This window comes from Haliaeetus albicilla, chromosome 4 (genome assembly GCF_947461875.1).
Source record: "Haliaeetus albicilla chromosome 4, bHalAlb1.1, whole genome shotgun sequence".
NCBI lineage: Eukaryota > Metazoa > Chordata > Aves > Accipitriformes > Accipitridae > Haliaeetus > Haliaeetus albicilla.
The window spans coordinates 6,536,850-6,558,843 of NC_091486.1; the positions used below are offsets into that span (position 1 = coordinate 6,536,850).

Sequence of the window (21,994 nt, forward strand, 5' to 3'; positions counted from 1 at the left end):
ATCTGTCATTCAACCCTTACACATCTGGAGCCACTTCTAAGCACCTTTCATCCAAGGATATTTCCTTTGCAAACGAATGACATTCCTGACCTTTGATGCCAGCAGGGCAAAAAGCGTCAGGATGTAGGCACCAATGGACACTGAAGGTACCTTGTGTCTGCGATGGCATATATATGGGAAGAGGAGTTAAAAACTAACACTTCCACCTGCCCAGCAGAAGAGGGTCTGGATTTTATTGACAGAAAGTGTCTGTAAAGTAGATCTAAAGTGGAAAATTATTCCTAGCATTTCTAGTAGGTCAGGTATGTCATTGGAGTTTTGGGGAAGGATACCTTGAGAACCTAAGTATGTGTTGAAGATGTGGAGTAATTCTACTATGAGGTTTTTCTCATTTCAATGTGGCAGATACCTGTGCCTAAGAAATCCTGATAGACACATCTCTGTATTGAGGTCATTATTAGAAAATACCGAACTTGTAAAGTCTTGTGAAATTAAAGTGTCAGGGAGTTTTGTTGTTACTTTTTTTTTTTTTTTTTTTGGTTAATATGCAGATGCCTTCTGCAAGGATAAGTGTAGTCTGCTGACCCACAACCTTTCTAATGGATCTACACTTTCTTACAGGTCCATAAAATTGAACATAAGCTTCCTTGAGACTTCTTCATAGTCCAGAGGTTGAAATTTTCATAGCTGATTTGACTTTGTCTCCCTGTTTAAACTGATAAAGATACCATGTTCTTAGAATTACTCGTTTTTCTGAAATACTGAAATACTTTTTCCTTTTCATATCTCTGTTTCACCATTATGCAAGAATACTTTCTAGTCACTTCCTCTTAATTCAAAATTATTGAAAAAATTATGTTTTTCTTTATACACAATTTTCCCCTGTCTCTTCAGTGCAGGTAGGTGCTCATGAAGGTGCTTGATCCAAGCCATACAAAGCTTTTTTACAACTCTGTATGTGGAAAATGCACAGACTGTATCTGCACATTTCATTTATATTTGTGAAGCATTTACTTCTCATTGTGCTGAACTATTCAGAATATTTTTCCCAGCATTATCTCATTAGTACTCAAATATTTTTGCCTTATATATAACTGATCAGTAGGTTAATTGGTTTTATAGTGTTGCTTTAATATTGTCACTTAAATTTGGCTTTGAAAAGCTTGAGAATTCTTTAATTTTAACCCAAGTTTTTTAATGGATAAGTTTTCAGAGGTTATAATATAACTTTTACATCTAGACTTTGATATGTAAATCAGGACAGTAAACTTGAACAAAGTCACCTGCATTTTCAGGTAATTACATTAATGCAAAAATCCATCTCAACTGAAATTGCTCCATGGAATTAGCATATCAAGAGCCCTCCTCAGAGAATAGCTTTAAGTATCTCTTGTATTTTTCTGTGAAAAGGGGTTTAAGCTTGGTACAAATTAAAGCATTAAAGGAAACAGTAAATATCAACTCTTCGGAGTTTATTGGCAGATGCATTCCAATCAAGCTAAGGTGGTGTAACTGAATTGGTGATAACGGGTGCAGCTGTTTACTGGCATAATCCTTGGAGAGAGATGTCTACGTTATCTGAGGTGAATATTCAACAGAGACTGACTTGCCACTTAGACTCAAGTACTGTTTTTCATGAAAGAGGACACAAAGCTGAACATTAAAATAATTGTACCATATAACAGAAAGAAAAACATAGGTTTTGTAACGTATCCAGTCAGTACATTAGCAGCTTGCTCCAGCCCCGCTGTTCTGAGAGCTGAACAAGGACCCTTAACCACTCTTGTGATATAGGCATGTAGATACTCCCAGGGTTTGCCCCAGGGCCCAGTGAAATTCAGTGCTTCGCTCTGAATGGAAACAATTTCTAGACTGTTTTCTCTAAATAGCATTAATTTATGGTTTTACCTCAAAGCTATAGCTCGGTATGGATGACGTTTATGTAGTTAGGAGACCCTCTCTTTCTGGAATCTGCTGGTTGGGATTTTTAAATGATCCTACTTACGTAATACAAATGGTGGTTTGGTGAAGCATTGCACCTACTGGGCTGCTCATCTGTCGAGGAAGATTTTCTGTTTCAACGAGTAAAAGTCTATAAACGTTTTCTAGTATTATTGTTTCTCATTTATTTTTACTGCTCTAATAATATATCATTAGATAATGTTTTATTTTTAATGAAGGTATTTTAAGCAACAATGAATCATTGGTTTACTTAATTCCACAGCAATGCCATACCAAAAACATCTGTAAATAGAGAAAATAGTGTTCACATGTGCGTATGATGTAAATTAAATCTGTAATTTAGTCTTCCTGTGTTAAAAAGCTAAGCATTGCAAGGTGATGGGTTCCTGCTGCATGCATAACACGTTTTCTCTAGTCAAACTCAACTTTAGGGGTTGAAAGTTTTTCTGTAATCTACCATTATATCAAAATGGTTTCCAAATTCAAGCTATTACTGCAGCTTCTTTTTTTTTCCCCTTTGTTTTTCTTTTTTTTCTTTTTCTTTTTTTTTAAATTCTTTACCTTTAAAACAGGTTTTATGATAGGCAGCAGTTCTGATCAAAAGTCATAAAGCTGACATGGTCTGTAGTTGTGCAGAGACTACCATAATATAAAAGGCGATTAGGCTTCAAACCCCAATTTTTCTAATAAGTTGTAGTACGTTATATTTAGCATCAAAGTGGGCTAAAATAACTGTAGAAAATATTAATGTGATTTTGTTCCTGTATTTTCATCCTTATTCTGTATGCAGAATCATTCTTCAAAATTAACATAATCCAAATAAGCTATTAGGTAAAAGCTCATTTACAGTAAGTAATTTTCCTAGACAGTATGAAAAGATGCCTAAGACATCAGAAATACGATGTAGCTAGGCTGAAACTTAATGAACACAACTGAGAATTACACAGCCGTAGCATCAGCTAGTGTTTTTTATTCTCTTCTTTTAATCTCCTACACCAGATGGCTGCTTTCCATTTCTTCTGGTTATCTCCTTATTCATTTGATCTTTAATATGCACCCCAGCATTACTGGAGTTTCACTTCTCCTGTGTAGTTGAGAAGAATGAGGAAGGGTCAGTGTTAGTAAGCAACCCAACCTTGTTCCAGAAGCTTTTTAAGATGTCCCTTTCTCTCATCTGCTTCTACTCCCAGCTTTTTGGGAATTCTCTCTCACTCTGCATGGTAACTCCCATCATGTGCTTACCAGGTTCCAAAAAAGCAGTCTTACTGTAAACAGCGGTTCCTGAACAGTTCAAAGAAAGGCAAGGGACTGTGCTGTCCATGATAGCTGCTCTCCTTTTAAAAGAATATTTGGTTCCAGCCTTGTAGGCCAGCGCCATAAACCCTTGCAGTCTCCAAAGTACTAACTAGAGATCTCCAGGTATGAGCAGCTTCTTGACACAGGTGCCTGAATATTACCCACAATTAAAAGGAGTTTGGATGAAAAATATAATGACGCTTATCTACAAATACCCACATTTGGGGTATCTTGTCCTTTACATGAATGTTGCTTGGATAATGTAACAAAGAAGAGAAGAGGTTGTTGCATGCAAATGCTACATTTCTTGAAAAAAATAGTTTATTTCTGTGGTATTTCTGGAAGCATGTGCTGGCAGTATCATTCTTTCATAACAAAGAATTAGGATACATTATTTTGTTTAACTTTAAAAAAATGGCTGTGACCCTGGTTTTAACGAGATACTGTTTTGTAAATGCAGTGATTGTTTTTGCTGCTTTAATACTAATCTAAATAGAAACTCAGGGTTCTGTATATCTTTAGAACATGCATTCTATGACATTTTTGCAGAATTAAAGGTTTATGAACGATGAACTATCTAAATTCACCCTTGTGGTCCTACTATTTCACCTAGAGAATGAAATGACCTTTATTTTATGATGAAAATAGTCTACAAATGTCTTGTGGTATTACAGAACTCTGACATCTGAGGAAAACAAGTTATTTTAGGATTTTCTGTCCTGATTTTTAGTTACGTAGCTTAGTAGCATTCCATTACTGCATTTTTCAAGGAATAGGCATTTTTTGTTCATATTTTAACTTGACGTCATTATAGGTAAACAGGCCAATAATTGCTTATGTATTTAGCTCATGCAGGTCTTGAATTTTTTATGATATGCTGCATTCATGTTAGAAGTGGTTGGGTAGTCCTGTTTTACAGATTTTACTCCTCTTTGCAGTAATTCGAGTAAACTTTTGAGAAACATATTCATATATATCTCCTATTTGCAATATGAACTTCTATCCTTAGGACCATTTTTTAGCATCTAGGACTTAATGATAATTGTGAAATCATGCCAGAGGTACTACAGTTTATAATTTTCAAGTTATAATCAGCCAAGCCTCTTTTATATGTGAAGCTGAACATTCTACTAACTCTAGTTTTAATCGGTGGTGGAACACAGGAACAGTTAATAGCAAGGGAAGAGAAACATTTTAAAAATTTCCTTACAATTGCATACTCATATTGGTCAGAAAAGGGAGGTAATTTTACGCGGTTTTCTAAATGCAGTGATTTTATTTATCCTTGGCAGCCTGCTGAGCAGCTGGACCTCAGGATGGTCTCAAGCACCATTTTCAGTGAGGGCTTTGGGATGGGACATCGTATCATAGTTTTGCATGGAGTATAATAGCTGTATAATCTTAATTCTTCCTTTTCCTTTCCTTCTGAATTACCGTATGTAACATTTATTTGTTTCAGTATCAATAGTTCAAGTAGTTCATGCCTTTTTCTTAAAGTAGGTAGCCTTAGACTTGAGAAAATGGTTTTGAACCATTGACTTGTTCGTCTGCATTGAATAGGACTGTCAGCAGATCACTTAGATCTTATCTCCTACAGGTGGAATTTATGTCTTTCGAATGCAGTATTTTTAAATATTTCACCATATTAAACATAAAAGTTACTTAACTGTAAAAAGTTACATAAATCTGTGACTATGCAGCTACTGTGGAAGATAATTTCCATAAATCTAACATTAACATCTGTTCCTTTTAGTGTCCAGAATTCAAAAGACCTAGGGGCATTGCTGTTGACTGGGTTGCTGGAAATATCTACTGGACTGATCATTCCAGAATGCATTGGTTCAGCTACTATACGACTCATTGGACTAGTCTGAGATACTCCATCAATGTAGGTCAATTGAATGGACCTAACTGTACAAGACTCCTTACGAGCATGGCAGGAGAACCATATGCAATTGCTGTAAATCCTAAAAAGGGGTATGTATGTTTCAACATTACTCTGTTTTGGTAATTCAAACAAAAATGCAAAGTAGAGTAAGAGAAATAAAATGATGTCTACAAATGTCTGAACTTTTCTGAGTCATTTATTCCTCTGCTCAATTTACCTATGTGTAAATCAGGATCAGTTATCTCCCATCTTTCAGGCAGGTTGAAAGGCTCATAGTAATTTAATATCTGTGAAGCGTTTTGTGGTTCTGTTCAGGCACCCAGCTTATTTTTTGTGTTTAATACTTTTAGGATGATGTACTGGACAGTTATTGGGGATCGCTCTCACATAGAGGAATCATCTATGGATGGTACTCTGAGAAGAATATTGGTTCAAAAGAATTTACAAAGACCTACAGGTATACAGCTTATCCATTTTTCCTAATTACATGGTACTTGCTAACTCAGTATAGATTTGTTGGCTGAATTCCAGTTTCTCAGTTTGAAATAAATATATATACTTTTAAAAATATGTATTCTGGTTATTCTTATGCAGTTACTAATCAAATTCTTAGCTCTGTTTTCAAATGATACATCTTAATATGACTTAAACTTTTGTAACAAAGCTTAACATGATGTTTTGACAAAGCAGTACCAAAGGGCTATATATAATCAGTTAAAATATGTTTTGTTCAATAACACTGAACAAGCAAAATTAATTAAGGGAACACCAGTTATTGGTGAGAAACAGTTTTTAAGAATGCATGTGAAATCTCATAGCCTATTCTAGTTACTTTCCTGAATACACCGCAAAATAGTACAAAACAAGGTTTAGGTATTCAAAGAAGCAACAACTTCATTATCTCAGTATTTTACAGAACTGTTTTGAAGCTTGACAGTACATGTTGAGATCTTGTGAATTACCATTATGACTCCATTGGCAGGAGAAAAGTAATTTTTATGACAAAGGAAATGATAAATCCAGAATGAAATGTGTCTCTCTTAAATAGCAGCATCCTGTCTTGCAATCACAAATGATTTGTTCATGACCCATTTTCTCATGCAATATTTGATGTTTCTCCAGGCTTACAATGATAATTTGTTATTATTGCATTGCAAATTAGGGGTTGTCCAACTTTGGTACGCATATGTATTGAACCATAAGCTTCTTTCAAGAGGATGCTATCTGAATATCTAAGTGTCTCAGAAGCTGCCACTATGACAGCAACAAGTAATAATATTTTAACAGACTGTTAAATCCCATGCTAAGGTGGCCTTATGGTGTTGCATATGCAAATTACATTCATCCCTTAAAGGAAACACTCTGTTGACATGATTAGGTTGAAATATAGCAACTTAAGAAATTTCATATGTGATAAGGAAAGCTTTGAGGAGAGGAAGCTTATGCTCCTTAGGTAAGTAAGAAGCACAATAGTAATAATAATAAAAAGTACATAGTCAGTAGTAAATAAGGTAAGAAGCTTCTGATTATTCAGACTGAAAGATGACAGAATTTTATGTTTATCAGACTTGTTATATTCTTTGCTGAACTTCCTATATAAAACATTCTGAATGTATCAGGTATACAAATCATCAGATTTAGTTCTAATTGCTATAATTGTGCTTTTTTGTCTCTTTATTATCAGTCTGGTTGATTGCCAAGGTTATATCCTATGGAGCCAGTCACCACTTCCCTGGTCATTAAAGGGCATTTAAGACACACACACCCTTTTTTTTTGGCCATCAGTATTGGATTAGTGAATTTATTGAATTTTTTAGGTAGTAAGAGTATCAAACTTAACTGAAAATGCAAGTATTTACTTCTTTCCTGACCGGAAACAGAACTGCAAGAGCTTTTCTTTGTAAGATTTTCCTTGATATATTTTATATAGAAAAGTTTCTTATAAACATTTAACCAGACCTCTGTCTCCTTACAAGGATGAATAAAATGAAAATTAATAAAATTAGCAGAATTACCAAAAATGAGCATACATTGCAAAGAGAGAATTTCACATATGCCTTACCACAGTATTGCATTTTCCTGCATCTGCTGCCTGAAAACACTTTTGTGGCATCCTTCTGTGCTTTTCTTCCTTTACTTCATGGTAGAAAGTAGACATTTATGGAGTCTTTTGTATTTCTGTCAGATATTTCACACGGATCCATGTCTTTGTAGAGGGAACGCAAAGAAAGAGTCCGTGCCTTTAATATTTCCTCCCAAATGAGACTTTACTACGATTGTTTAGGTGAAGTTTTTACTAAACATCTGTGTTCCACTGCTCTTAAATTTATTACTAAATTAGCCTTTCCTATTTCAAGTAAGAGAGAGTGAGAGTTTGAGCACTTGGGCTTGACTTCACAGGATTTACATAACAATGACTTTCACAGGAGTGCTGTATAAGTACTTTTTTACATTGTGTTATCTCTGGTACTGTGAAGGATACATTGAGAGTGTTATTTATTTATTATTTGTTATTTAACTATTCTTATTAGAATGCAAAGAATAATTTAAAGCTGGAGAGTGGGGACTGCTTCTAAAATATTCCCCCTTACAGGTACCATGGATCACACAGAGTTGACACACTGTGATTATCTTTTACCAGAAATGATTCTCTTTAGCTGTATGCTGCCTGAATACCCGTGTTTCTTTTAAAGAGTGGGGTTTTTTAATGGAGTTGCAAATGTAAACATATTTCACTGCTCCTTGTGTCAGACTTCCTCCACTTCCTCTCATCTACCTGTACCTGATTAATTTATGACCTTAAGAGGAGTATTTTTCCTGCTATGTATAATTTCTTTTGGTGTCTTTTTTTCTGACTTACCTACTTACATAAATAGGAAGAAAAATACTTTTTCCCAATCTTATTAAAAATACACTACAACTTTGGAAGCTCAGAATTACGTTAAGGTTCAAATATTTTTTTCAGGCTGAAGCTTTTGACGTGACCGAAAATGGCATATTAATCATTTAATCATTCTCTATGAAACATGGACTGCTTGATTTAACTGTTTAGTTACTGCCTAGAGGCTGGGTAGTCACAATGTTACCTATCTTTTATTCTCATTTGTGCTCTCAATCACTCACTCCTGTGCTTTCTTTTCATATATATATGCAAATATATACATCTGTCAGTATTGCTGTTTAAGTCTTGCAGCACTAATGTAATTAAAATAATCTGAGTTTTAATTCTGTAATAATTACTGCATGTGAAGTATTGGTGATAAAGAATGCAATTATATACTTGTGGAAGCAGTATAGGTTAGGAAGACTCTGTGAAATCTGAATGCCTTGTTTTTAACGCGTGGTCACACTCGTGCTACTGCTTAGAAATCTATTGACATAACAAATTTTTGTTGGTAGAACAAATTACAGGATTAGATTCTATATTTAATTCCCACCTGGTATATATCCCTACCTGCTGAGCATAATGGGTTTCAAAAGGTACTGACCTTGGAAGAGTAAGTTAAAGAAAGTAAAAAACCACAGTTGCCTCAAGGGGAAGGTTTAAGCGGAAGGTGTTAATATTTTATTCTCCTTGGTTTTCAGTCATGTTTTTCCATTGTCATGATATTTTTGTTCACAAGAATATGAATGATATAAAAATGTACAGTTACATAAAAATATTATTTTTTTTTCAGGTTTTATATACCTGTTTGAACTTTATTTTCTTTGTAGGTCTCGTAGTTGATCAGTTCAGTCAGCGTTTGTTCTGGGCTGATTTTGAATTATCTGTTATTGGCAGTGTTCTTTTTGATGGTTCTGATTCAGTTGTGTCTGTGAGCACTAAACAAGGTATGGAGAGCTTTTATATAACATGATTTCTATTTTATTTTATTTGGCTGAAGTTTCACTATTCAGAGAAACTATCTAAGCAAAAACCAATGATTATTACATAACATTCATTGCTTTTGTTAGATAATACTTCAGATATCTAAACAAATAAATATTTAAGATAATTTTAGCTTTAAGATAATCTGATAAATTTACTTTAAGGGAACAAAGATTTAGCAGTATGTGGAAATCTTCAAGTTCGTTATCTAATCATTAGCTTAGGTATTATCAAATAACACTGTGATTAATTTTTATGCTTGGCCTCACTTGGACTTACATAGAACCTTGACGAGTTAGAAATTAGAGCTGTCTGCATTGCACAGGAATTGTATAGTTTATAGAACAGTTGACCTGAATCAGTTCTGGAAAAAATAATGGGTTTGGCTTTCAGGTCAGTAAGTAATCACAGAATACTGCTAACAGAATGTGAATGAGGAAAGTTCCTTTCATAAGAAAAGAGATTCTGGTTAAGCAAACTTTGTTTTTATAGAATTGCATGTTGGCTTTTTAACAATTTGGTAATATATGTAACAATTTATGAAATCTGAGTAGAAAAGAGAGGGAACACATTAAAAAAAATTAAAAATTTAAAGCAGGCTTTTTGGGAGGATTGCTTAGTGGGCAGTTGGCAGTGGAGTTTCATCAGGATGGTATTACATCTCATGCTGAGTGTTTTAACCAGTGGTCTGGAATTCACCAGGGGGTTCTGGAAGATACTAGGAAAAATCTCCTATAATCCAAATTGAGCAGGACCAGATTTAAATAATCTTATTCTGGTTTAATAGCATTTTATTTCACAACTTGGATCAATATACATGGAAACAGTCATCTCAAGAAGGATCACTTTGAGTGTAGGGATCCAACTACAACCTCCTGTACCACTGAACCGTACCATGCAGATGCCCGATGAGATTTTAGAAGACAGTAACTCCTCCGCATAACTTTGCTTGCACCTCCTTTGGTTATAGTATTTTGTGGTGGCTAGGCTGTAATCTATCACAAAATACATACTTGGTGCTTGTTCTCAGTGCTTGTGGCTGGTACAAAGACTGACAGTATCTTAGATTGTGTTTTAATGTGTCTCAATAGTCATTTGTATTTTAAGAATAAATGTGAGGTTATTCTTCAAGGGAAAAAAAAAGATGCAAGAGTGCTACAGAATAGAAGGCATGTAAGTTTATGACGTTCAAAATATTGTATAGTGTGGAAGGGCTATACTACACTGTGCTAAGTGCAGCAAATTTGGGATTTACAAATGGGAAAGAGGAATGTAGAGGCTTTGTTGCTTTCATACGTAGCATTTAATACTGAAATACAAGATCACTAAAGCAATGTTACCTTTTCTCTCCTGTTGACATTTGTAACAACTACAGAAAAAATAGAGAGATAGGACCGAAGGAAAATTGGGAGAGTTTAGAAATTGCTTTGCAATGAGACTAAAAACTTCAACCCATTTAATTAAACAAGCATAAAATAATGAATTAGATTCATAAATGTTTTTATTGGAATAAAATACTGAGTGCCAAGTATTGACAGAGTGGAAAAACAGTAGGAACAAATAAAGGCTGATAATTAAAACTAAATAAATACAAGCAAAATATGAAACCATTTTTACGGTAATTGGACATAATAGTAGGAACAAGGTATCACAAGGAATGAGGCTCTGTTTCTTTATGGCTTCAAATCAAGAAGAGCTGCATCTCTGGCAAAGAAGTTTTAGTCCGAAGCTATTGCCTTGTTACATGGGTAAATGTGTGAAATTCTACGGCCAGTTGTGCATAGGAAGTCTGACTATGTGATCTAATTGGCACTCGTAGCTCATAAAAATGAGGAATTGGTAGAGTCTTAACATTTTATTTTTCATTAATTTTCTGTAATTATGAATTAAAATAAGTGTAGTATGAAAGCTAGCATTTCAAATATGTTAAGAAGGAGCTGAAGAAATGTTTTGTCAGAATAGTTTCTTTTAGGTACAGCAAAATAGTCTGTTTCTTCCTTATCCCATACTTCTAGTTAAAGTGTTGTACCTAAGTATGGTCTAATTAGCTAGCTGTTACTGTAGGGTTTCCCTACCTTTCAATAATCAACCAGTTTCTGAGGCTGAATTCTGTGGAAAGCTAATAGAAAGCTCGAGATTTTAGTTGAATGTGGGAAGAGTTCCTTTTAAGAAGATTACCTTTTTTTAAAGGCAAACTTTGTGGATACAAAACAAGCTGACTGAATAATAATGTGTTTAGGTGGTAATTGCAGTAATGCAATTGAAGTTGTTATTAAAACAAAAATGATTATTATTTGAATGTGAATATGTATTTGTATTTATTATTCATTTTTATTTAAGGTTTACTGCATCCACATAGAATTGACATTTTTGAGGATTACATATATGGAGCAGGTCCTAAAAATGGTGCATTTAGAGTACACAAATTTGGCAGGAGCCTTGTAGAATATCTAAGTGTGGATGTTGATAAAGCAAAAAGTGCCTTGATTTTTCATCGCTACAAACAAATGGACTGTGAGTAAGCATAATTACTTTAAGCTCAATATTGCGCAAGTTCGCTTCAGAGGGGAAAAAAAAGTAACCAAGCTATATAAATATAAAACAGAGCCTGATTGTACAAACTGAAAATAGATTTAGTCATATTCCCTTATATAAGTTTGATTTAGATTTTTTGATGCATTCTCTCATTTGAAAGGACATTGGACAAATGCTTGCCTTGTGTACCTACACTGTAAATGAGGTATAAAAAGATTAGAAGGGACCTGAATACAAATACCTCTAGGCACAACCAGATGAGGTTTTTTACTGCATATTACCAATACATTTATTGTTACTGGAATAAATTCTATCCTAGTGTGAGTCTTGCACTGCCATTTGAATGAGTGTGTTTACTGGCTTCAGGCTGTTGATATGCTGGGAACTGGAAGTGTATCAGAATTGTTATATCTGATTATTTATTTTTTCCTAGTGCTAGAACACAGTGTAATTCTAAAAAAAAAAAAAAAAAAAAAATCAATATTTTTAATATTTTGTCTTTTTAAACAGTGCCTAATCCATGCTTGGACCTGACATGTGAATTCATTTGTTTACTCAACCCTTCTGGTGCAACATGTGCTTGTCCAGAAGGAAAATCATTGGTGAATGGAACATGCATTGATCAGAGCCTCTTAGGTAGGTATTGAAAACAGCATGAGAACCAGAAAATAAACAACTAGTCAGTTTTTGTCATTGCAGAAGGCTAGGCTGTCTGTGAATCAAGAGGTTTGTGATGTTGTTCGGTATACATATTACTTATCTGAAATGGAAATGAAATATGTAGAAGCAAAATCCCTGATTCAAAAAAACTGTTTATATTCATCAAAATGAAAAACGAGCTTTCAGCTGAACTGATACAAGGTGATATTTAAGAGTGAATGTGTATATATATTGACCAAAAGAAGTTTGAAAAGCTGCAAAGCGCTTTGGATTCCAAATTAAACATTAGCCAATTAAACATAGCATTTTTAGGAGAAAAAAATAACCTTAAAGACCATCAAGAAACACCTCTGCTTAGACTGCAGCAATAGTCAAAAGGCTTTAAGAGCAATGTAGCAAATAATAATGACTTCAAAGTAACAGGCAAAAAAGAAAAAAGCAACTGGAATATTTTTATCTAAAATTATGTCTTTCGGTAACATCTATGATGACTAATATCAAGACACAGGAAAACAGACTTCATGGTAAAAGAGCTACTAAGTTCTTGCTATATTTTAGGGGAAAAAAAGTCCGTCTTTTCCATAGAAAAAAGATTATTAAGTACTCTAAAACTATTCCCACTCTAATTGAGGCCAAACATAAGGTGGTCAGACTGCTGGAATGAATTCTTAGCCAGCTTGAATTTTAAAAGATTCTAAAAATCGTAGAATAGGATTTCTTATGGGTATGAGAAGTCAGAATATATTAGGATGTTTTTCTAATGTTTAATTCCAGGCTCAGAAGCGTAAGTGATACGTATTTTGCTGAGATCCTCAGTACTTAAAATGCTCAATTTAGCAATTAAATTAATTTACCTGAAATGTCATCATTCTGTGGAGAAAATCTCACGTATTTGTACTGCCTAGTCTTTAAATATTGAATTAACACAACTGTGTTGTAGTGGTTTATGATGTGGTATTAATAAAGCTATCCTGTCTAGCAGCATTTCTCTTTCTGTATCAAGAAATTTAAGAATAATTTAGAGAGTAAAGCAATATTAGAAAACTTGTCCTAGATAACAAATCCCTTCATGTTTTTTGCTTATGTAGGAGTACGTTGTACGCAATGCGTTTACAATACCAACTTTTGTATGTACTACACCGTGCTCTAGCAAAAATACAGTAAATGAGAGCTTTATTACTGTACACCCTTGCCTGAATACCTATGAATGTGTATTTATACAACAGTTATACAACTATAAAGTAGCTTACAGCTGTTTTACAACAGTTTCCACTGTTAGGGGAGAAGTGATGTCACCAAAGTAGATGTAATACAAACCGTTAGTGTACTGTACAAGGTTTCTAACTCTTGAGACCAATCGCTCTAAACAGCCTTTGTCTTCAGAGAGCATCCGCCCTCCCTGCTCCTCCAAGTATCAGCTCTTCGTTCATCTGGGATGGATACTTGTCAAGATTTTCAGCTGATGCAGTACCACCTAAAAATTATTTCAAATGACCCATAGTTATTACCTAGGTGTTGAAGAAAGGACAAATAAAAGAATATTGTTTTTCACTGGTGATTGGTAGTAATTTGAACCCATAATTTCAGTAATGCTATGGTTTTACTAGTGGGGCAGAGGATTATGCCATGGTGGCGTTTTCAGGAAGGTATGTTTTTATTGGAGAAAGATCGGAAGAGGCTTTTAAATTATTTCACTGCTGGTTGTAAATGTTTATGGATAGACAGAAAATGCCTAGAGAAGCATTTTTAATATATTGATAATTTCCAGTACCTTCCCACAACTGCAATATCTGTTATGCCTTTTTGAAGGATTGCTGAATAAGTGTTTCTTAGTTTTCTGATTACAATTATATTTCAAGTACTGTCTAGCATAGGCTTGTTTGTAAATTTTTTCTTGTATGTTATTTTTGTAATAGTAGATTGCAGGTCTTATAGCCTCACAGATTATAAATTATGAATTTAAACAAGCCTCAGTATCATAGCACACTAACAAGTGTATGTTTTTGCACTAGTTTAACTTTTTTTAAAAAGTATGAAGTGAATGTTAAATGTTTGTCTCATGCTGACACTCCACTTAGGCTTCCAAGGATCAGCAGAGATTCCTGGAAAGATCAGAGTTGACCTCAAGATCAGCATCTTGAATTAATGTAGGCGTATAATTAATGGCTGGCTGACAACACACTTGCCCTTAATAGGTTGCTAATAGCCTGCAAACAAAAGACAAGTCAAGTTCTAAACCAGGTTGTTTTCCTTTAAGAAGTTATACAGTATGGAATAATAAAAAAAAATAATAGGAGCCATAGTCTTTGTTTCCTTTTCTGATGAAGAGCCAGAAAATGTATATGAAATATTCCAAACCACATACATTCAGCTTGTTTAAATCTAGCATTATATTGTCTTCATTGTCTCAGAGCATTTTTGGCACAGTTATGGATGTCAGTGACCCAAACCAGCAATTCCTGCCTTATGCAGCTGTCAAAACCCGTATATTGTAGAAGAGTGACCTGACGTTAATCCAAAGGGAAGTTCTGTGATCATATTTTTTTGTTTGTCTGCAATCAAATCCTGATTCAAAGTCAGTTGAAATATATTTGGTGGTCTTCTGGTTTGTCCCTAAAGAATGAAATCCAGAAGAGTTTAATTTGAGACATGAGTATCTGTGAAACACTTTTTAACTAATGTATTCATTTGGTTTTGTTACTGGTTTGATCACAATGCAACAGTTGTATAGAAGATAAGTTACAATGATTTACATACATTATATTTTATGTGTTCAAAAATACACTACCGCTAATTTACAGATCTGAAAACTCAATTTTTTAAGTCTCTTGCTGGACATCATTCATGTAGCAATAGAAGTGAGTTGTACTGATTGTTTTGTACTTGTACAGTAGCTTTTTCAATTCATGTAAGAAGTCTCTTAGTTTCGCAAATTAGTAATAATGGTGAATATCAAGAACTAGTGTGACTAAACTGTACTTTTTGAATAATATAGAATTCAAGTTACAATAGTAAACAGTAGTGTATTGAACATCCATAATACTTTTTACTGTCTTTTAAAATATAGTAAGGAAGCTAGTAGTAGATTTCCATGACTTGACAGAGTCAAAATGGGACAGCCATCTCCAGTTCCCATCCATCTTGAATAGCTCCCCCAGGAGAGTCTGTGTTTGAAGAATCTGTTTTGACAATGCGTATGTCTCTATCCTTGTGAAAAATGCCTTCCAACAAATAATGATTATTTTCAACGTTATCATGCCCTTCTTCATTTTGGTAGTTTTTGGCATGACTATTGTAAAGACGCCTTGCACGCTTTGTACAATTTCTTGTTAGTCTGTCTACCTTACGGCTGGTGACTGGGAGGTAATCTCAGTCTTGGTCTGGTTTTTGTGACTATATCCCCAAATCTGATGCCAATTCTTGTTCATTGGATTGTTGGTGGGAGGGGTTTCACAAAAGAAAATTGAGCTAAGTCTTGAAATTCTGCATAATATTACTACTGGCTTGATCCATTGAGTTGATTTTTATTCAGAAATCCTACATGAGGAATTCTAAATATTGAATCCTCAGTGGCTTTCTGTAAGACTGAATCCAGATTGCTTCAGACAGCTGTTTCACCAGCATCTCACACAACTGATGAGAAACAGCTTTTGGGTTTGATTTGGCTTTTTCAAGCCAGAGTCATTACAACATATGTGTGTTGTATCATTCAGAATGTTTTTCTAACGAAATGAAAGCAAGTTCATGTGTGTTCTTAGATAAGTTTCCATCTCATTTCTCCCCAGATGACAATGATTGATAGAGCACAGTTCTTTTGTGGTTTATTTATTGACTATAGCAGGCCTGACGTTTTTGGTTTAGAAGCTATCCTTTAGTTTTCCAATGGGTAGAGTACCACTTCATTTTCCTAAAAGAGACTGCTGGATTTGCATCCATTACGTTTATTGTATCTAATTGTCTGTAGCACAAGGAAGCTAAGAACGTACCAAGAGGATGAAAATAGAGAGACTTGCACTGGAGGAAGACAGTGTGTACCACAGGTGAATGAGCAAGAGTAATGAACACTTCCAAGGGTTCCGTATTCTGGAGCTACACGTTTATCACTTTCATTTTAAGAAGGCAATATTTGTGCTCTCTTGGCTGGATGATAAGCCTGAGAAAAATTACAAAGACTCAGATCTGACATTGTTTCTGAACAGAGATTAAATATTTAATTCATCATGGTGTTTCCTTCAGCATATTTCTGTGGGGACTTGCCCACTGCACACGTACATTGCAGGCAGACCAAGTGCTTTGGCTGGGCATGTAGAGGTTAATCCCTACGTATCTTCTTTTTCACCCACAAAGTCTGCCTCAGGGAGCTGTACTAGCAAACGCTATGGCAGTTCAATGCATGCTGTCTTCTTGGGTTTTGTTGTGCTTTCAGTCTTTTTAGATATCAAATAGAACCAGGGTCACGCAGAAATCTGCTTCTGGTTTGAAGAAAATCTTTTGTTTACAGCAGTATCATCTGTATTTACAAAAAGGTTACCGTTGGGACTGGTATTTCCCAGAACGGAAGAAAATGGGTTGTTATAGCAGGTGTCGGTTAGTTTTTTCTCACTATGCATCCTTTTCTTAGCCCTTCTCTTCCATTTAAAATTGTAAAGCAAACAGATCTTTAAAAGGAAAAAAATGTGAAGGGAAAACAAAGAGGAGGATCTGTCTTACAGCATTCAGACAAAATCTGGGGATTACAACTTGTTCTGATAAATTTCAGCATATGGAAAACTGGCAGATAGTAAGAACCTCATCTGGAGGGACAGGAGGATTTCTACAACCTTACCATAACATCAGAACTCTGCACTCTGTCTTTAATAGAGGAATTCAGTTCAGTGAAGGATGAGCTACACCTTTGTCTGAAGGATAGGCAAGAACAAATACCTTTCTGCCCATGAGATGACTATTTTCCACTGTGGGGAGGGAAACTGTTCCTATCCCAAAGAATGTAGTTCATGAACCTCTATAACGTCATCTCTCCATTTAACTGCCTAGTCCAGAAATCGGTGGATGTTTCAAAGGGGAAAATATAACAAAAAGTAAGATACGTTTTTCTAAAGTAAGAAAGGGTTGTTATAGAAATGCCAATAAAAGATGTGTGTGTGACTGGGGAAGAGGGATGGAATATCATAAAATTGAACGAGTGAAGGAAAAAATACCAGTGGAGTTCACAAAGCTTCGTTTTTCTGCTTTATCAGTGTTTCTTCTCTGTAAGATTTTCCTTTCAGTTAAAGGAAAGAGTCAAAGGTGAAGCAAATAAGCCTTAAGTCCATTAATGTTTGTGTCAAACAGTCATATCAGGAAGAAAAACATAAGAAAAACTGCAAATCAAAATTATTTGATTCTTTATTAAAGATATATTAAGATTGAAATAGGCAGATGAAGGCAGCTAGAAGACTAAATAACCAGCCTAAGAGAGAATATATAAAATTACATGACCTGTAACCCTTTCCTTTCTTCCATGTTAGAGCGATCCAGCAGCTAGACTGGGAGTTGGATAACAAGTGAAATGATTTACTTCTGTCATTTCGGAAGTGAAAAGAGCAGCTGAGAGGTCTTTGAGTCTGAGTTCCAGCAAGCTCAGAGCAGTACTGAATTGACTCCAGATAGAAACTTTTCTGATTTTTTTTTTATTTTTTTTTTTTTTTAAACTTTGTTCCAATAGTGGCTACTTACTAGAGCTGTTCCCAGCTCTTCTTTCAGAGGTCTTTATTCAGTAATTCAAATTAAGAGTATTCAGCTTTTTATAATAATTCTTCTGTGTTTCTTTCCTGTATTCTTTTTCTTGCTGTCTTCTCCTATGGGACTGTTCTGCTCCTGTCTCCCACACAAAGGCATCTGACCCCCTTTTGTACTCAGTTGATGTGAATCAGCAAGAGTAATTTGATTCTTGTATTTACCTTCAGACTACAAAGCAGCAGCATTAAAACCCCTATATTGTTGAAGTCTAACATCATATTTCAAAACTGGCTTATCCATTACATCTTTCAGTCCTATTTCTTAGCTTATTTAAAGTCCAAAATTGTTGTAGTAACTTTTCTCTCTTTCATTAGATTTGTGTTGAAACTCTTGCATTTGAAATGTTTTATAGAGAACAAAATCAGTAGTGAATTTTAATAATGCTGTGATGATACAAAATCCTACACTTTTATGTTTTTTCAGGAACCTTCTCAGTTGACCATTGCATAAAGTTATAACATATATTGCTTTTTAAAAGTATAAGATATGAGTGTCCCAATCTTTGAAAGCCATTTGGATTAGAAAATCTTTACTGGTGGTGATTTGGGGCTCAGTATATATTCCTGAAAAAATGAAGGCTTGTATTTTTTGGTGTGGTTAGGGTAACTTTTAAGTTTGTAGTTCATGTTTTAGAGTTCTAAATATGCCTTTTGATACACTATTTTTGTCTTGAATTCATAATATGTCTTAATTTCTTCCCCCCTCCTGTTTTTTTCCCAAATTTTTTATCTTAATTCTGCGGAATTGCTCTACAAGAGAAATATAACATGATAATATGCTATCAGAAAGGTTCGTAAAAATGAGCACTTGTCTGTACTTCATTGTTATTTATTCTATTTTTACCAAGTTCTGCTCTATAAACTCATGACTAATGATAAGTAAAACAGATAAGATAAGCAAAACAAAAATAGACCTTCTCTCCAATAAGATATGCTACATTATCCATTTAAACAACTTCTATAATGAGTAACTGAAGAATGGTTCATGGAACATCAAAGGATTTAATGAACCACCCAAATAAATAAAACACTGAGGCATCCTCAAACTCCCAAATACAACGTAGCTTTGTTACAGCAGATGTACATATCCAGGGCGGATACCAAAAAATTACGCGCATACGGTATTTCATATTTCTGAAATAATGATGTGCCAGTCAGACCCCACTATAACTTTTTGATTTGTTGTCTAGTTTCAGCTTCGTGTGAGAGAGGTGCAATTGCCTGAAAGATGATGAGTTCCCTGAAGTTTTGTTTAAATAGGTTTGATCCTAGGTGACATGTCTGCACCATCTCGGCACTGGCCGTGAAGGGAGGCAGCCAGATCCTGCCGAGGAGGGACATACACAGGCAGGAAAGAGAGACTTGGGTGCATCCAAGGAAAGAGAGACTTGGGTGCATCCAAAGAAAAGGCTGATGCATAAGCCCAGTTATATTGCTGGACTCTGCACAGTCCATGCTGGAGAGAACTATTTAGCTAGAGGATAGCCCACATTCCTAAATTCCACACTTAGAACGCAGTGTGTTTCTTTAAATGTCAAAAAAAGGAGTTGGTGTGCCTGTGTCAGTCAATGTTAGACCTCAACAAGTGTGGGACAAATGGGAACCTTGACTCGTTTTCATTAGTCATTTAACTAAAACAGACTAATTCAGCAAAACATCTGCAGCTGGTGGATATATTACTGAAGAGCTCTCAGTGCTTGTGGTGTCCCTCTTGTTGCAAGCCGTGTAGGCTGAAATGCTGGATTAGTTGGAAGCAGTCTGGCTTCACAGGATTTGTTTTGCTATGTGGGAAATGAAAGGTCTTATTGCTGAAAGCATGTTTTGGGCTGGAAAGGTGCTTGTCTGTTTCTTTAGGATTACAGTTATTTGGATGTTTGAGCATTGTATGCGTGCTAGTCTATAATTAATTTCTTGTTGGTGTCATTGAATGATTTTGTATCTTGTTCACTGAAATGAATAGAGATTTATTTTTCAAAGTGTTTCCAGGACAGGCACAACTCTAATTGCAAAACAGCTTTATAGAAAGATTGAATCTGGCCTAATCAGAATTTGTGTCACCTTGTACCTTACTGCTAAGACGGTGGCACTACTGCTGTAAGCACTCACTGAATGCAGAGCAGCTGGCAGTATCTCTTCTCAGTGATTTTACAGACTTGAGCAGAAGAGAAAAATAATAAATCAGAAAGTACGGTTTAGGAGCAACAAGTTAGTATACAAATATCAATTTGGGGGGGAGGAGGAGGGAGTTAAAGGCCGAATAATTTCCTTTTAAATATTTTGGATAGAGTTTAGTAAAGAGGAGTGTTAGTTAATAGAGAAAGTGGAAGAGAGATCCAAAAAATCAAATAGGGAAAGGCTGAGGTCACCAGAAAAGGACTGGGAAGTTTCCTGAGAATCCCCCAGGTGAAACCAACATTCATTTTTTTCATTTCTTAAACTAAGTCGGAATGATAGTTTCAAGCAAGAATTCATACTTTCACAACTAACTTACACCCTAAGGAGGTCACCTTTCCTGTGGCATCATTTGGGTGCGAGCTCCCAGCCCTGCTGTGCAGGCTAGAGCATCCCCTGCCGACTCTGCAGTCCTTGACAGCCTTTCCAGTGCTTAGGGTCTCCTAAGTTTGTATCTTTTTCTAGCACTGTGGAAACAGAAGTTTACTTTCTCCATTTTGAAAAGCAGTACTGGTTTTTCCCCCACTGATGGAGATCTGTAGCTCTATTTAAGATGCAAGGTTCTGGTTTGCCGGTTACACAAAATGGGATTGTTGAAAACGACTCTGTGTGCTCTTGTTGCAGATGATACCTGTAAATTAACCTGTGAAAATGGAGGAAAGTGCATTATAAACGAGAAGGGGGATCCCCGATGTCACTGCTGGCCAAGTTACTCCGGTGAAAGGTGTGAAACTAACCATTGCTACAATTACTGCCAGAATGGAGGGACCTGTGGAGCCTCTCTCCTTGGTAAATATTTCTGAGCAGCTGTATCTTACTATTATACCGACCTTAATTCAGATGTTTGAATTTGTTCCTTGTTTGTGATATTTTTTTCTCTTTGTAACTTATTTGCTTTGTCTGTATTTAAACAAAGTGCAAAATAGCGGTATATACCATACATACACTTTAAAATCGATAGTGCTTTTCATTCACGTGTCTCGGTGTTTTAGTAGAATGAAGCTGCGTCTCAGAAAAGGGAGCATATAAGTAAGTATTCAAGATGTTGAGGTGTAGAAATGGAATTATAAAGCATAAGGTCCAGTCAAACTACATCTGGAACAAGCCCACACATCTTGCGCTCTTGTTATCTCAATTCTTCCTCTAAATTTTTACGTGCATAAGTAGAGATATTTCCTTAAATTACAGAGTTGTGTGGCCTCAATCTCTTACCTTTGTCTTACTGGAATTCACAAAATAGGCGTTTTACTCATCTAATTCTCAGGAAGATTTGGTTGATCAGAACTCAGATCCTTTGTTTTCCTGAAGGAATTTGAAATTACATCTCTTCTCTTTAGGGAGATCATTCTAACTGCCAAAAAGTGGGTATTTGACAGTTGATCTTTGTCCCTAACACACAAGCTGTTGCAGCTTAGATAATTCAATTAGTGTTTGGGCTAGAGAGGGGAAGTGTGGTAAGAAGTACTCTAAAATGTAGTAATTCTGTGAGAAAGAAGTTGAATTCTATTTTCTGTTCCAAGGAATATTTAAATATTTGATTCAAAGTAGAACAGCTGGAGAAGAGTTCACTGTCAAGTCTCTTCAGAAGCCTATCAGCTGCTGAAGATGGTGTGAATCATTTTCTCCTCTGTCATGAAGGGACCAAGACCCTGACCTCTGAAAGAAAAGTACAGGCACCTGACTATTAGAAGTGGAGTTTGTGACTATTTAACACAGAGAAAGCTCCCTGTAAAGCAGAATTATGTATCTTAGTCTCTGTGACAGAGGGGGCTTAGATCTCAGTGTTTTCCTCAGCACTCCTTACTTTAGGTTATATAGTTTAGTAATTTAGCTTCA

The 21,994-nt window shown here is 35.3% G+C and overlaps 1 protein-coding gene across 4 annotated transcripts in view; it reads left to right on the forward strand.

Moving 5' to 3' along the window:
• LRP1B (LDL receptor related protein 1B) overlaps positions 1-21,994 on the forward strand; it is a 753,798-nt gene that overhangs the window by 692,714 nt on the left and 39,090 nt on the right. For all 4 annotated transcript variants that reach the window (XM_069780765.1, XM_069780767.1, XM_069780768.1 and 1 more), the window contains 6 exons: positions 5,012-5,235; positions 5,497-5,603; positions 8,861-8,977; positions 11,355-11,528; positions 12,060-12,185; positions 20,783-20,947. In XM_069780765.1, the coding sequence (XP_069636866.1) occupies positions 5,012-5,235; positions 5,497-5,603; positions 8,861-8,977; positions 11,355-11,528; positions 12,060-12,185; positions 20,783-20,947 (913 nt within the window). The remainder of the gene's footprint in view (positions 1-5,011; positions 5,236-5,496; positions 5,604-8,860; positions 8,978-11,354; positions 11,529-12,059; positions 12,186-20,782; positions 20,948-21,994) is intronic.